The following is a 17,536-nucleotide window of genomic DNA, read 5'->3' as shown; positions in this document are numbered from 1 at the left end:
GGATAATAAGTCATTACTTGATAAAGCAATTCTCTCTAACATAATGTTAGAGAAAATTATCAATTATATTCTCACTTGATTTTCCTTTCTGGAATTTTAGATACTCTTTTATAGCCTAGTTATATATCTCATTAAATAAGTTATTTAAAAATAAAAATTGCCTGAAACTTCTTGTTCATTTCTTACCTTTTCTTTGTCTGAAATTTGAGACAATAGAGCCTGTACTTCCTAATTGGAAAGATTAATTAGCTAATGATGGTTCCTAAGATACCTAGGGGGAATTTTAGAAGCTTTCAAGGACTTTTTATTAGCTCTCTTCCTGCCATCTTCCCCAAAATAAGTAAAATTTCTCTTTGACTTGATGCTGCATTAACTGTACTTTTTAGTGAACTGGGGGAAAATAAATAAAGTTCAAATATATACTCATTCCACCAATGAATCATAAAGTGACTGCACTATGCCGTTAGGTGGTGAGCATGAGTGAACAGAAACGCAGTCATTGCCTTCATTCTAGCTTATATTCTAGTCTGAGGATACATATTAGAAACATGCATTTGGCCGGGTGTGGTGGCTTACACCTGTAATCCCAGCACTTTGGGAGCCCAAGGTGGGATGCCATAATGAGGTGAGAGAGGTATGCAGGGCCATGGAGGTAGTGGAAGGACACAGGATATTACTCTTGGAACAATGGAAAGCTACTCACAGACTTTAAGAAGGGAAAAGATGTAATCTAATTTACATTGAAAGGGAAGAAAATGGAAATTTTATGGGGAATGGGTTAAAGAGTTTTAACCTTTAATCTGAGTTTTGGGGTCAGTACCTGTGTATAAAATTCCTGAAGAACAATTAGAATGAAGTATAGTGAACAAGTGAAATGTACTACAATTTGTAGAGTAAAATATATAATTACTTTAGATGAAGGGAGAAACTTAACATTGTGTAGTTTTCTGCAGTTTGGTAGGGAAACCATTTGGAAGTTGTTGAAGAGGTCCAGGTGAAAAATAATGGACTTAGGTGATGGCAGTGAATGTGGAGAAGTGAAAACACGAGTTCTTTTGAAAACAAAACTCAACTGGACACTGAGTTTTATATATATAATGACATAAACATTATATATATTAAATATATATTATAAATATATATTATATATAAAATATATATTTATAATATATATTTAATATATATAATGTTTATGTCATTCGTGTTTAGTAGTGAACACTGTGAGCCTGTAATCAAGAAATTTTATTAATTTGATTAGGGTGGTTGTTTTCAGATCCTCTTAAAAGCTTTTTTGAGGGGGAGGGGATTGAATTGCATGACAGTTTAAAAATGGTCTCATTGTCTCATAGCCATGATTTTTATAGGAACTAAGTAATTGTATAGGACATTCATTTTTCTGTTCAGCTAGTTGCTATGTATGTTTTTAAAAATATTGTGCTTACCTAAACCACTTTTAAAAATAATGCATTAGCATTAATTTAACCGATTTAATTAATTAATAATATTGGGAATTTAATAGGATCAGAGAAAATATGAATAATATAAGCTTCTATTGGATAATGCAATGGTTAAAAGTAAATGTGTCTATGATGGTAGTTAAGTCTTTATAATTGTTTAGTCATTCATCTCCCCTAATTAGATTTTTACTGCTGCATATTAAATAACAGTATGAGCTGAGACCTCACTTCATGTCTCTGGCCTTCAGCTTGTTCTTTTGTGAACTCAAAGTTTGACTCAATTGCCTTTGCTTTATAATATGCCATTTCTTCATATAGGCAATAAACATTTACTAAGGAGCTATTAATGGGTCAGTCACAGGTGGAAGAATGTTGTGAATATAGAAGTGACTGGGAGTGTGTCTAAAAGATCATATAATTTGGTATGTAAAACTGAAAAAGTAAGTAATTACAGCAGTGAACTAGGAGCTACTGTTGGAAGTGTTTCTAAGGCAGACAATGAGAAGATGAGAAATGATCAGTTTTTTTTTTTTTTGAGTTGGAGTCTCGCTTTGTCGCCCAAGCTGGAGTGCAGTGGCATGATCTTGGTTCACTGTAAACTCCGCCTCCCAGATTCAAGCGATTTTCCTGCCTCAGCCTCCTGAGTAGCTGGGATTATTAGTGCCCGCCACCATGCCCAGCTAATTTTTGTATTTTTAGTAGAGATGGGGTTTCACCACATTGGTCAGGCCGGTCTCGAACTCCTGACCTCGTGATCTACCCTCCTTGGCCTCCCAAAGTGCTGGGATTACAGGCGTGAGCCACCGTGCCCAGCCGAGAAATGATCAGTTTTAATAGTGAAATTATGGAAGGCTTTTTAGCTTTTGCCCCCTATTTGTTGCTCTTCCTTGTGTTCCAATTGGAAAGGATGAAGGGAGAGAATTAATTAGGTGGTTGAATTGGCAGAATTTAGTGACCATATGACTATTCTTATTTCATAATGTTTAATTTATCTTTGTGAAGCAAAACTGAAGTGTTATCATTTACTGAGTGCCAAGTGTTGGGCTAGGTACTTGACATACATTTATTCTAATCCTCACAACCATTTTTATAGTTCATCAGTATTATCTGCATTTTACAGGTAAGAAATACAAAGTTTGGGTAATTTTAGTAATGTACCTAATGCCAGAATCTGCTAAGGACATGATCTCCAAGCGCATCCAAAATAGACACCAAGGCTGGGTGCAATGGCTTACACATGTAATCCCAGCACTTTTTGGGAGGCTGAGGTGAGAGGATTGCTTCAGCCCAGGAGTTCAAGACCAGCCTGGGTGACATAGTGAGACCCAGTCTCTACAAAAAGTAAAATAAAATTAGCCAGGTGTAGTGGCACACCTTGTGGTCCCAGCTACTAGGGAGGCTGAGGTGGGAGGATTGTCTGAGCCTCGGAAATTGTGCTGTTGCACTCCAGCCTGGGTGGCAGAGTGAGGCCACTGTCTCAAAAATAAATAAACAGAATAGACACCAAGTTGCATTTTAAAATTTTGTAGACCATAACCTAATAAATGGCTGAATAGAGTTATTGTCAAAATCCTTGTTATTTACAGAGTTTATTTGCATGATTTGGATCACCAATAAGAAGTCCCAATCTTAATTACCAATTTGGCAGGAAAATATATCTTTGTCTCTTCTATTGCTTTCTTCAGCATAATGTAAAGTCAACTATTTACAGTTTGATTTTAAAAATATGAGTTGGGTTGCTTCACAATCTAGTTATTTTTAGTATTGCTAATATTTTATGTTTGTATGGTGTCATTGGGGAGTCTACTTATTTCCCACAATACTTCTGTAATGGAGTAGGACTGACAGTGTCTTTTTTTATGGATAAGGAAACAGTAACAGTGGCTTTACTAGAATCCACTCTTATTATGTAACAGAACTAGATTTTTATGTTGGCTATTATAACTTTAAGATGGTCAAAGTTCTGAAATAAAATGTTTCGTTACTTCAGTAAACCTTGGAAAATTTATATTATCTTTTAACACATAAACTTTGATACTTAACTTAGCAAAGCAGTGCAGTGGCAAATGGGACAAGAAAGAACATGAGCCCAGGGAGTTATTTGTAAATGCAAATATACATTTGCATTTACATTTACAATTTACAAATATACATTTGCATTTACAAATACACATTTGCATTTACAAATACATCTTAATGTACTTATAAGTTAAGTACATTATTAGAGTACTAAGTTAAGTACATATGTATAAGTTAAGTACATATTAGAGTACTAAGATTTATTTCCATGATAAAGAGGAGGTGTTTAAATCAAAGTGAACATCTGTAAATCTAAATATGCCATATGTACTTCAGCTCTGGATAGAATTTAAGATCTAACTGAAAGGAATTAAGTACTTGAAAAATGACTTATTTTGAATAACTAAATGTGATACTTGCCCTTAGACTGGATCCTGGACTGCAGGACAGGAAAAAGGGATAATAGGTAAATATTATGGACAATTTTAGTCAATAAATTTGACAATTAGGATGAAATGGACAAATGGATAAATTCCTTAAAAACTACGAAAGCTTACTTAAGAAGTAATAGATAACCTGAATATCTATGTGTGTTTATCTGTATCTATATATGTGAAGACATTGGATATATGGCTGAAAACCTTGTCACAAAGAAAACCCCAAGCCAGTGGTTTCATTGGTGAATTTTGTTATTCAATAAAGGAAGAAATAATACAAATTTTACACAAACTCTTCAAAAAAATACAAGAAGGAACAGCATTTCCCAACTCATTGTCTGATACCAAAACCACAGAAAGATATAAGAAAAGAAAATTATAGTCTTATATCTTTCATAAACTTTGCTGCAAAAAATGGTAAAATTTTAACTAAGACCAACAATATGTAGAAAGGATAATACTTAATGACTAAGTGGGGTTTATTCTGGGAATGTAAGATGCGTTTAACATTTGAAATTTAATCAATATTAATTCACCACATTAACAGGCCAAAATATTAATTCACCACATTAACAGGCCAGAAAAATCAGATGATCCTAATTATCTCAGTAGATACAACAAAAAGTATTTGACAAAATCCAACATCCATTCATGATTTAAAGCTGTCAGCATATTAGGAGTAAAAGGAAACTTCCTCAGCCTACTAGAGGGAATCTACAAAAACCTGGAAAACTGACAGCATTCATCCTAACATTGGAAACAAGGCAAGGATTTCTGCTGTAATCACTTCTATTCCACATCATACTGGAGGTTCTAGATAATACAAAAAGCATAAGATGTAAATAAAATACATAAAGATTGACAAAGAAGAAGTACAATTGTCTTTATTCATAGATAACGTAATTATCTCCAGAAAGTTAAAAATACACAAAAGCCACCGTAACAGTTGATCAGTGTTGCAGGGTACAGGGTCAATATATAAAGATCAATGTTGATTTAAGAATTAACAAGGAGAAATTGAAATAAAAAATAACATTACAATAGTACCAAAAATATGAAATTTGTAAAGATGGTATTTAAAAATGATGTACAAGACCTATTAATTTGAAACTACAGAACATTGCTGAGGGAAATTAAAGAAGACCTAAATAAATGGAGAGTTATACTGTATTCCTGGACAGAGAGACTAAATATTGTTATCAGTTCTTCCCCAGTTGGTCTATGGATTTAACTCCATTCCAAACAGAATGTCATCATGCTTTTTTATAGATACTGACTTCGCTTCTGCAGCTTCCTTACCTCTCTCAGCCTTCATAGATTGAAGAGAGTTAGGGTCTTAAACTCTGGATTAGGCTTTGGCTTGAGGAAATGTTGTGGCTGGTTTGATCTTCTATCCAGACCACTCAAATTTTCTTCATATCAGCAATAAGACTGTTTAACTTTATTATCATTCATGTATTCACTGGAGTAACACTTTTAATTTTCTTCAAGAACTTTTCCTTTGCATTTACAAACTGGATAACTGTTTAAAACAAGAGGCCTAGCTTTCAGCCTGTCTTGGCTTTCAAAATGCCTTCTTCACTAAGCTTAATCATCTCTAACTTTTGAGTTAAAATGAGAGACACATGAGTCTTCCTTTCACTTGAACACTTAGGATGCCATTGTAGGGTTATTAATTGTCCTAATTTCAATTTAGTTGTGTTTTGGAATAGCAAGGCCCAAGGAGAGGGCGAGAGATGGGGGATGGCCAGTTGGTGGAACAGTCAGAACACACACATTTATTAAGTTTGCTGTCTTATATAGAATTGTCTCAAAACAATTACAATCATAACATCAAAGATCACTGATCATAGATCAACATAACTGACAACAGTAATGAAAAAGTTTGAAATAATTGCAAGAATTACAAAATATGACACAGAGACATGAAGTGAGCACATATTGTTGGAAAAATAGCACCAATATACTTGCTCAGTGCTGGGTTGCCTCAAACTGTCAACTTGCAAAAATAAATCTGCAAAGAGCAATCAAGTAAAGCACAATAAGATGTGGTATGCCTGCATCTAGAATATATTAAGAACCATTATGATTCTGTAACAAGAACACAATCTAATTAAAAAATTAAATCCATACAAAGGTAGATCAGTAAGCCTATGGAAAGATACTCAATAATATTAGTCATTAGGGAAATTATATTAAAATCACAACAAGCTACCAGTACACACCCACTTCAGATGAAGTTTAAAAGATTGACAATGCCAGGTGTTGCTGAGAATTAGAGCCACTGAAACTCTCATATAATGCTGGTGGGAATGTAAAGTTGTACAACAATTTTGGAAAACAACTAGTTTGTCAGTTTCTGAAAAAGTTAAACATGGCTGGGCACAGTGGCTTACACCTGTAATCCCAGCACTTTGGGAGGCCAAGGCAGGAGGATCACTTGAACCCAGGAGTTCGAGACCAGCCTGGGCAACATACTGAGATCCCCCCATCTCTACAAAAAATTTAAAACTTAGCTGGCATGCTGGCTGTCACCTGTGGTCCCAGCTGCTCAGGAGGCTGAGGTGGGAGGATCACTTGAGCCCAGGAGGTCAAGGCTGCAGTAAGCCGTGATCGTACGACTGCACTGCAGCCTGGGCAACAGAGCAAGACTTTGTCTCAAGGAAAAAAAAAAGTTAAACATATATTTACAATTTGACCTAGCCATTTTATTCCCAAGTGTTTACTGAAGCGAAATGAAAGCAGTGACTCACGCCTGTCATCTCAGCACTTTGGGAGGCCAAGGCAGGAGGATTGCTTGAGCCCAGGAGTTTCAAAAAAATTTAAAAAAATTTAAAAAAATAAGAAGAAATGAAAGCACACGCCCATACATAAGCTGTTACATGATTCTTCATAGCAGCTTTATCTGAAATAGCCAAAAACTTTTAGAAACAACACAAGTGTCTGTTAACATGAGAGTGAATGAACAAATTGTGCTATATCTGTGCAATGGAATAATGCTCAATAATAAAAAGGAACAAACATATATGATTCTAAAAGTATTTATGCTCAGTGGAAGAATTCAGATGGAAGAGAGTGCATGATGCAGAAATAGATTTTTATAAAATTCAAAAATGCAAACAAATCTATAGTGGTAGAAAATACATTAGTGGGCTGGGCATGGTACACCTATAATTCCAGCACTTGGGAGGCCAAGGTGGGCAGATCACTTGAAGCCAGGAGTTCCAAGACCAGCCTGGCCAACATGGCAAAACCCTGTCTCTACTAAAAATACAAAAATAGCTGAGCGTGGTGGTGCACGTCTGTAGTCCCAGCTACTCAGGTGGCTAAGGCATGAGAATTGCTTGAACCTGGGAGGCGGAGGTTGTGGTGAGCTGAGATCATGGCACTGCACTCCAGCCTGGGTAACAAAGTGAGACCGTCTCAAAAAAAAAAAAAAAAAAATTAGTGGTTGTCTAGGAAATGGGGTAATGTTGGATTACAAAGACTCGTAAGAAAACTTTTAGGTTGATGGGTTTGTTTGTTATGACTGTGATTATTACACTTTATGTACAGTTTTTTGGTCAATTATGCCTCAGTAAAGCTATAAAAATGCTATAAAGAACATTATTGGATCACTTCACAAAATTGGAATATGGATGGTAGATTAAATATGACATTGATGTTGAATTTACTGAATTGATACCTATACTGTAGGTGTATAAGAGAGTATCATTATTCCTAGGAAGTAAACACTGAAGTATTTAGGAATAAAGAGTCATGGTGTATATAACTTATCCTCAAATGGTTCAGAAACAATGTTATGTGATCAGATATATACAGAGAAAAAGGACAAAGCACAGAGGCAAGGCTGGGATGGAGCAAAGCAGAGAAGGAGTGGGAAAAAAAGAACAAATAGGGAAAATGTTGACATTTAGGTGAATATGCTAAGGGGTATACAGGTGTTTGTACCATTCTCGTAACTTTGTTGGAAATTATTTTCAAATAAAAGATATTAAAAATGTGTAATAAAGCATGGTTACTTACAATGATTCCATAGTTGGGACATAAAATATAATAACCAGAAAGAAAAGTTGGTAAATTGAACTTCATCAGAATTTTTTTTTTTTGAGACAGAGTTTCACTTTTGTTGCCCAGGCTAGAGTGCAATGGCGCAATCTTGGCTCACCACAACCTCTGCTTCTGGGGTTCAAGCAATTCTCCTGCCTCAGCGTCCCAAGTGGTTGGGATTACAGACATGCGCCACCACGCCTAGCTAATTTTGTATTTTTAGTAGAGATAGGGTTTCTCCATTTTTGGTCAGGCTGGTCTCAAACTCCTGACCTCAGGTGATCCACCAGCCTCGGCCTCCCAAAGTGCTGGGATTACAAGCGTGAGCCTCCGCACCTGGCTGAACTTAATCAGAATTTAAAAGTACTGTTTTTTTATACATACCATTAAAAAAATGAGAAGGGATAAAAAGATGAGACTAAAAAATGTCCATTAAACATGTGAAAAGTTGCTCATCATCATTGATCATCAGGAAAATGTAAATTTCATAATATATTATCTACAATAAGTTATCACTACACTTCTATTGTGTGTGTGTGTATATATATATATATGGAGAGAGAGAGAGAGAGAGAGTGTTATGGAGACATATAAATTTTTTTGTTTTTGTTTTTGTTTTTGAGACGGAGTTTCACTCTGTCGCTCAGGCTGGAGTGCAGTGGTGCGATCTTGGCTCACTGCAGCCTCTGCCTCGCAGGTTCAAGCGATTCTCCTGCCTCAGCCTCCCGAGTAGCTGAGACCACAGGTGTGCACCACCACACCTGGCTAATTTTTGTATTTTTAGTAGAGATGGGGTTTCACCAGGTTGGCTAGGCTGGTTTTGAACTCCTGACCTCAAGAGATCTGCCCACCTTGGCCTCCCAAAGTGCTGGGATTACAGGCATGAGCCACCATGCCTGGCCAACTTTGAATACACACACACACACACACACACACACACATATATCTCTATATATCTCTATCTATATATATGTGTGTGTATATATAGAGAGAGAGATTTTATATATATACATAGAGAGAGAGAGAGAGAGAGCGTGCTCCTGCTCTCTGTCAATAGACAAGGCATACGGGAGAGAACAAGGTGTCAATCTGTGTTCTTAAGGAGCTTACGTTCTAGTGGAAGAGATACAATAAATAAATATTTATTTTATTTTTTATTTTACTTTAGGTTCTGGGATACATGTGCAGAATGCACAGGTTTGTTACATAGGTATACATGTGCCATGGTGGTTTACTGCACCTATCAACCTGTCATCTAGGTTTTAAAACCCGCATGCATTAGGTATTTGCCCTAATGCTCTCCCTTCTTTTGTCCTCCACCCCTGCTACAGGCCCTGGTGTTTGTTGTTCCCTTCTCTGTGTCCATGTGTTCTCATTGTTTAACTCTCACGAGTGAGAACATGTGGTATTTGTTTTTGTGTTCCTGTGTTAGTTTGCTGACAATGATGGCTTCTGGTTTCATCTATGTCCCTGCAAAGGACATGATCTCATTCTTTTTTATGGCTGCATAATATTCCATGGTGTATATATGCCACATTTTCTTTATCCAGTCTATCATTAATGGGCATTTGGGTTGGTTCAAGTCTTTGCTGTTGTAAATAGTGCTGCAATAAACATATGTCTGCATGTGTCTTTATATAGAATGATTTATAATCCTTTGGGTATATACCCAGTAATGGGATTGCTGGGTCAAATGGTATTTCTTGTTCTAGATCCTTGAGGAATTGCCACACTGTCTTCCACAATAGTTGAACTAATTTACACTCCCACCAACAGTGTAAAAACATTCCTATTTCTCCACAGCCTCGCCACTAAATAAATATTAACAATAGCTACAGAATGTATGTTTGTTTGGATCAAGGAAGATGGAGGAGGGGCCTACTTCAGAGTGATCAGAAGAACCTTTAGTTGGTGACGTTTGAGAAGGGGCATGAAAGATGAGAAGAAGCCTGCTGCAGGGTAGAGCCAACCAGAGCGCAATAATAGTTTGCCTGCAACCAATACGTTTCTCTGGCTGCTAGACTTTCAGTGCTAAAAGCAAGAAGGTCCTGCACAAACTCAGAGTAGCCCAGCTCCTCCACTTGTGCTCTCCATTCCATCCCCTCTTGCTATCCTGAGAATTTAACTCCAGCTTTCTGCTGCATCATTCATATCCTTCTATATTCTAAATTATTCCTCAGCACACAAATCTTCTAGTCTCTAATAGCTTAGGAAAACCCTTTACTGACCCTACATCAATTTTTATTTTTCTTCTTTTCTTCAAAGTTAATATTCTCCCAAAGAGTTGCGCTCATTCCACTCTCACTCCCTCACCTCCCATTTACTTTTCAAACAACCACTTTAATGGGACTCAGCTCACACAACTGTTTAAACTTCTCAATAAAGTTAACAAGAACTCCAAGCTCCTAGATTACTCATTACTGTCCTTACTCCAGCCTTTAAGCAGATCTGACAGTTAACCACACCCTTCACACTTGAATCACTGTTCTTTTAATTTCAAGGGCCCCTCATCTGGTTTTCCTTCTACTTCACTGGCTAATTTTTTTCTGTCTCTAGTAGTGGCTCTCTCTAGGTCATTCTTGTAGTTAAGATATCCTCTCTTGAGTTTCACAGCAACTGTCTGCCTTATTATGGCATCTCGAGCTTAAATTTAATGTATCAAAAAGAAAATGCTCAATACTTTCTCCCTCAGCTTTACGTCCCCCCATATCCTGTAAGGAAATCTTTTCCTTCTCTAAGTTAAAGACCATTCACATGCTCAAACCAGAAATCTGGAAGTCATTTTTTACCTCTTTACCCATATCCTTTTATTGAAGCCCCAGGTCTTAGTTTGTTTTGTGTTGCTATAACAGAATACCTGAAACTGGGTAATATATAAAGAAAAGAGGTTTATTTAGTTCACAGTTCTACAGGCTAGGAAGTTAAAGGACACGGACCTGGCTTCTGGTGAGGGCTTCTGTGCTTTGTTATAACATGGCAAAGAAGAACAAAGGGGATGTGAGCATGTGTGAAGAGGGACCGAACAGGAGGAGGAACCTCACTTTACAACAACCCATTCGTGAGAAGGGAAGTTAATCCATTCCCAGAGAGCTAATTTCTCTGCTCCAGAGTGAGAACTCAGTGCTGTGAGAATAGCACCAAGCCATTCATGTGGGATCCAACCATGTGACCTAAACACCTCTCACTAGGCTCCACCTCCCATCACAGCCACAATGGGGTCAAATTTCAACATGCCTTTTGGTGGGGAAAAACACAAACCATAGCAACCTTCCTTATCTCCCTCCAAAGTATAACTCGATCATCAACTTCCTTCTGTTAACTTCCACTGCACTAATTTATACTAATCAACAATAATCTCTTTCTTGGCCTATTTTACATACTAACTAGCTTTCTAATAGTCTCCTTGATTCATTTCTTTACCCACTGCAATCTGCTCTCTACATTCAGCCAGTGTAATTAACATATGTATTAACATATACATAATAATGATTATGTGTGATAATAATCAACATAATGTATGTATTACTGTGTGATATGGTTTGGCTCTGCGTCCCCACCCAAATCCCATCTCGAATTGTAATCCCCATGTGTTGAGGGAGGGACCTGGTGGGAGGCGATTGAATCATGGGGTGGATTTCCCCCTTGCTGTTCTCCTGATAGTGAGTGGGTTCTCGTGAGATCTGGGTGTTTGAAAGTCTGTGGCACTTCCCACTTTGCTCACTCTCTCTTTTGCTCTGCCATGGTAAGGCGTGCTTGCTTCTCCTTTGTCTTCTGCCATGATTGTAAGTTTCCTGAGGCCTCGCAGTCATGCTTCCTGTTAAGCCTGTGGAACTGTGAAACCACTTTTCTTCATAAATTGCCCAGTTTCAGATGGTTCTTCGTAGCAATGTGAAAATGGACTAATACATTATGTTATATATTATAGTATGAAATATGTGTAAAAATATGTCTGCAGCAGAGACAGGGATATTTACCAAATATTTCCTCAGTTTTCCATATTTTCCAGCTTCTTGTAATTAAGTGGATCTACATGACTGCCTTTGGTCAATACCCAATGTTTATTTTAAAACAAAACTGATTGTGTACCCATGTTCATAGTATCACTCACAGTCACCAAAAGGTGCAGGCAACTCAAATGTCTATGAATAAATGACTGGATAACCAAAACATGGTATATACATGCAATGGTCTGATTTCAGTGTTAAAAAGGAAGGAAATTCTGATATGCTACAACATGGATGAAACTTGAGGACATTATGCTAAGTAAAATAAGCTAATCAAAAAAGAACAAATACTGTATAATTTCACTTGTATGAAGTAGCAAGAATAGTTATACTCATGGAAATAGAAAGTAGAACAGTGGTTCCCCAGGGTTAGGGCAGGGGCGAATGGAGAGTTGTTTAATGGGTATATATAGAGTTGCAGTTTTGTAAGATGAAAAGTTCTGGAGATTGGTTGTACAACACTGTGAATATATTTAACACTACAGAACTCTGCGCTTTAAAATGTCTAAAATGGTAAATGTTATGTGAATTTTTAAACAATTTTTTAAAATGTTTTATGTTCTAGAAACAGTATTATGTCTCAGTCCTGGGCAAAGTGAGATGAGCTGTAGCCTTTGGAGACCTATAATTTTGAACATAGATGTTCTTTAAAAGCTAAATCTTTTTGAACAGATGATGATAAACCTGGAAGGTAAATTTAGATATAGATACTTTTGCATTTCTTCTTCGTATTCTCTGAGGGTATTTTAAGTAGTTGACCCAACAAAATGCTCTTGAAACAAAATTGAAAACAAAAAATACCATGTGCCACAAAGGTAACTAATCTAGGTTTCTTCGGGGACCAGAACACCATGCAAATATGAGCTTTGAAAATAACGTAATAAAGGTTATCTCCAACAGGAAAATACAACTGGGTCAGGTTTATTATTAGGTGTACCATAGTCCTTTTTGCGTTGGGACCTCTGTGTTGTCTCTAGAGTAGAAAAGGTCTAATGTCTAAAAGAACTCTACTATAATAATCAAAACAAAAGAGCAAGTCATGAAGAACTGTAAGTAGGAAATCAGTACACACCCTTACTGGCTAGCAGGCAAGCAAATAAAAATGAATATAAGTTTAAAGTACTGTAATATGACTGATGCACTAAAAAGATTACTGTCAATTTTCAGAACTTTCAGATTTGGGTAAACAGTTATTTACATGTTTCTAATGGAATCTTAAATTGGTTTGGTAATTTGAAGAATTTTTCACAATATTTGAATCTTTAATTCTACATTGAGAATTATATTTAAGAAAATAACACAAATATATTCAGAATTATTTTACATTCACATTGATAATTTAGCATTTAATGTTCATTAGGTTGTTTAGTAAAAAAATATAAAATTTACTTTTTAAAAAAATTAAGGACAGTGATTATTATTCTAAACTGCCTCAGAAAATGGAAAGTTGATTTGTAGTAGCACAGAAGAGGGGAGGGAATATGCTATATGACACATAAAGATTCTCTTTGTCAGTTAGCTATGAGATGCAAAATAGCATCTACTCACTAAGGAACTTTTGTACTTTGTAGAATATCTTTGATATTTAGTTGACCCTTGGTTCTCAGAAAATAAGTGGCTTGTAATTTGACCTTTTGCTCTATCATGTTTTCTTTTTTATAATCTGCTTGACTTTGATGAGTGTTTTTCCAATGTTTCATTTGTTTTTGCAAGGTTATTTTGCCATCCTTTCCTTCCATGATGTGATTCTTCAGGCCAAGAAGAAAAAGATGTGTCTGTAGTTAAAATTACCTCATCCTTGGTGTTTTTCAGCCTAGGATCACTATATGTAGCTAATGCCGTTACATTACAACTAAGACAAGTTCCAATCCTTTTTTTTTTCTCCTCGATCTGCAGAGATTCACCAACAATAGCAAATTACAGACTGGCTTGGAAAGCACTCCCATGTTCCGTTTGATCTTGGCAGTTTAATGGTATCTTCTTTTACAGTTTTATTTAAATGTTTCATATTGCTTCGTTTTTCTTCCTTAAGTATTTGTAAGTTCATCAGCTCTGTGATGAACTTACAGAGAACTCGATATTCTTTATAGTACCCCAGCACCCAGTTATGCATGTGATGTGTGCACAAAACATTTTTATTGAGTGGATAAAACATAACCTTTTTGATTGATTCAGGGAACTAAAATAAAATGTTTCTTTAATAAGTACAAATTTTCTGAAGCACAGATGAAATTTAACTTCATATGATTCTGCCAAATGTGATAGAATACATGTTTCCTGCTCAATGTGGTAATAGTCAAGAGAGCCAGAATACCAAAGTAACAAGAAAAAAAATCACAAATATTTGAATAATTTAAATCAATTCAGCAACATCTAAATAATTATAACTGATTTAAATAATTAAAAATCCATTATTGGCAATGATTGTCATATGTACAACCAAGAGTTGCCTGACTTATATTTTCTTTTTGTAGGATTCGACTTGGCTGAACGCTAACTCTTTTTAGGACTGATTTAATTATTTATTTGTTCTTTGGTCCTGTGCTAATTTTTATGAGCTTATTATGCAGTTAAATTCATTATAGTTTATTTGTCCCAATTACTTGTTATACTTGAACTTTTTCTTTTTGCTTAGATGTACTTTATTACATATTTGATTTCAGTATTATGTCACATTATTAAATAGTGCTTATTGTTACCACCACAAATGAAAGTAGTGAGTTATATAATAATTAAAAATACATGTTTCATCTACTTATGATCATCAAAATATGTGAAAATACATATGAATGTATTAAGATTTACCCCAATTTAATTTTGTTCTCTCTTTCAGCTGTTCTTGAAGACTAATTAGTTACACTGGATATGCTGCTGTTCTTGAAGTCTAATTAGTTACACTGGATATGCTGCTGTTCTTTACTTTGGGATTGCTTATACATTTTGTGTTCTTCGCCTCCATCTTTGACATTTATTTTACATCTCCTTTGGTTCATGGAATGACTCCTCAGTTTACACCATTGCCTCCTCCAGCGAGAAGATTAGTGTTGTTTGTTGCTGATGGCCTTCGAGCAGATGCACTTTACGAATTAGATGAAAATGGAACCTCTAGAGCACCGTTTATTAGGTAAGCATGTAAACTGATACAGAGACATCTCTTAAAATGTTATTCTGAGTTAAGTAAACTGCAAAATATCTTACTATTTATCACGCACTGGGCACAGGGGTGATGATGAGACAGAGAATAGGGCACTTGTACATTTGCCTTTGTCTTATGGGTCAGCACTAGATGCCACTTTATTTCCTCCTAGGTGTTATTTCTGGTATTGTTGAAGCTGATAACCGGTGAATTGAAATGGATAGGCTTAGCTGCTTAAGCTAAATTGTCCTAATTTCCCAAACCTGGCTCAAGACTCACTATATTATTTTTTTCTTAAAAAATAAGTCTGCTGGCTGGGCACAGTGGCTCACGCCTGTAATCCCAGCACTTTGGGAGGCTGAGGCGCAGGGATCACCTGAGGTCGGGAGTTTGAGACCAGCCTGACCAACATGGAGAAACCCCGTTTCTACTAAAAATACAAAAAATTAGCTGGGGGTGGTGGCACATGCCTGTAATCCTAGCTACCTGGGAGGCTGAGGCAGGAGAACCTGCGAGGCGGAGGTTGCAGTGAGCCGAGATGGTGCCATTGCACTCCAGCTTGGGCAACAAGAGCAAAACTCCGTCTCAAAAAAACAAACAAACAAAAAAAATCTGCTAATTTTACAAAATAAAGACAAGCATAAATATTAATGAATTACTAATTTCAATGATGTTTAAGTACAAAATATAGACTTCAAATTAAAACACAACCTTCTGTAAAAGAATATAGAGCCCTTTCACTTCTATATCACTGTTTAACATAACTTTGGCTTCTGTTAAGTTGCTTTAAAAAGAAATATTTAATTTCTTGGACTTACAAAGGGCCTACAAACAATTGCTCTTTTTCTGATTAGTGGCAACTCCTGAAAGGCCTTGTAATGCTGTTGTGGAGAGATTAAAATAGAATTCAAGAGGAAATTTCTCTAAAATGTTGTGTCTTCCCCCATCTCCATCTGTCATCATTACCTCCTATCATTTTACTCTGTTTTCTTTTTCTTTTTCTTTTTTTTGAGACGGAGTCTCGCTCTGTCACCCAGGCTGGAGTGCAGTGGCGCGATCTCAGCTCACTGCCAGCTCAGCCTCCCAGGTTCACGCCATTCTCCTGCCTCAGCCTCCCGAGTAGCTGGGACTACAGGCGCCCGCCACCACACCCGGCTAATTTTTTGTATTTTTAGTAGAGACGGGGTTTCACCATGTTAGCCAGGATGGTCTTGATCTCCTGACCTCATGATCCACCCGCCTTAGCCTCCCAAAGTGCTGGGATTACAGGCGTGAGCCACCATGCCTGGCCTGTTTTATTTTTCTTTATAGTACTTACCATCATGAAAGTTCCATGAGACTGGGGACTTATCCACCACTTTATCTCCAGTTCCTATAACATAATGGGCAATTAACAAATATTTGTTGACAGCTAGAAGAATGGATGAACTCTAATGCTGTGTTGAATTTTCAGAACTAAATTTACGATAGCTCAAAGAGGTGCATAACATATTGAAGGATAAAAATAAAGAAAAGAGAGACTCAAGTCAATAGACAAACATTGTGGGAAAATAAGATCAAACCAAGGTTAAGTACAGTACACAAAAATCTGTAACAAATTTCTAGAAATAATTAAAGTATTTGGGTGAATTTCTTAGTTGCCAAAGGAAAGAGAGAAATATACTTCATTTCAAAATTAAGAGGATAAACATATACTGGTAAAATAAAGTCAAGCTTTTCTGGTGGCACTTGTTTCTCCTTTGGATCTTACTAACGGAAGCTCTGTGGGCTCAAACAGTTGATGTTTTGTGTTGTGTGCCATTGTATATTTACAATGTCAGGAATCTTCTAGCTTCTTCTAAGCCTGTTTTTGAAAGGTTTTATGTTGTTGTTATTTGTTTTGAGAGGGAGTCTCACTCTGTCGCCCAGGCTGGAGTGCAATGGTGCAATCTTGGCTCACTGCAACATCTGCCTCCCAGGTTCAAGCGATTCTCCTGCCTCAGCCTCCTGAGTAGCTGGGATTACAGGCACGTGCCACCACGCCCGGCTAATTTTTGTACCGTTGGTAGAGACGGGGTTTCACCATGTTGACCAGGCTGGTTTCGAACTCCTGGCCTCCACCTGCCTCAGCTTCCCAAAGTGCTGTGAGCCACCGCATCTGGCCCAAAATTTGTTTTATAAAAACGTGATCTAAACTAATGTTTTTAAATACAGTATCTAAACTAATGCTTTTAAATAGAGTATCCACATTTCTTTATACCTCCCCTTTCTGTTTAAGTCCAGTTTTCATTATATAACTCAAGAAGTTAAAGAATATTTCTCGTTAATATTTGGTCCAGTGGTTTTGAAACTGTTTACTTATTGTGAATGTATTTCACCAAAACTGCTTTTATTATTAGGCAAGTCAATAGTAAAAGAACTGACACCAGTAGTTATAAATATTTTTCTTTAGAA

General features: G+C 36.5%; 1 protein-coding gene across 12 annotated transcripts in view; it reads left to right on the top strand.

Moving 5' to 3' along the window:
• The window catches only part of PIGN (phosphatidylinositol glycan anchor biosynthesis class N), a 141,773-nt gene that overhangs the window by 11,079 nt on the left and 113,158 nt on the right, over positions 1–17,536 (top strand). For 4 of the 12 annotated variants that reach the window (XM_034943902.3, XM_014342372.4, XM_008952643.4 and 1 more), the window contains exons 2-3: positions 13,864–13,940; positions 14,801–15,091. In XM_034943902.3, coding sequence (XP_034799793.2) covers positions 14,871–15,091 — 221 coding nt within the window. In that variant the 5' untranslated portion in view covers positions 13,864–13,940; positions 14,801–14,870. Of the gene's footprint in view, positions 1–12,532; positions 12,659–13,680; positions 13,941–14,800; positions 15,092–17,536 lie in introns of all 12 variants that reach the window. The other 8 variants (XM_034943903.3, XM_055102512.2, XM_055102513.2 and 5 more) reach the window with 3 other exon arrangements.

Source organism: Pan paniscus, chromosome 17 (genome assembly GCF_029289425.2).
Source record: "Pan paniscus chromosome 17, NHGRI_mPanPan1-v2.0_pri, whole genome shotgun sequence".
NCBI classification, from domain to species: Eukaryota; Metazoa; Chordata; class Mammalia; order Primates; family Hominidae; genus Pan; species Pan paniscus.
This window is presented reverse-complemented; position numbering and strand designations above follow the sequence as displayed.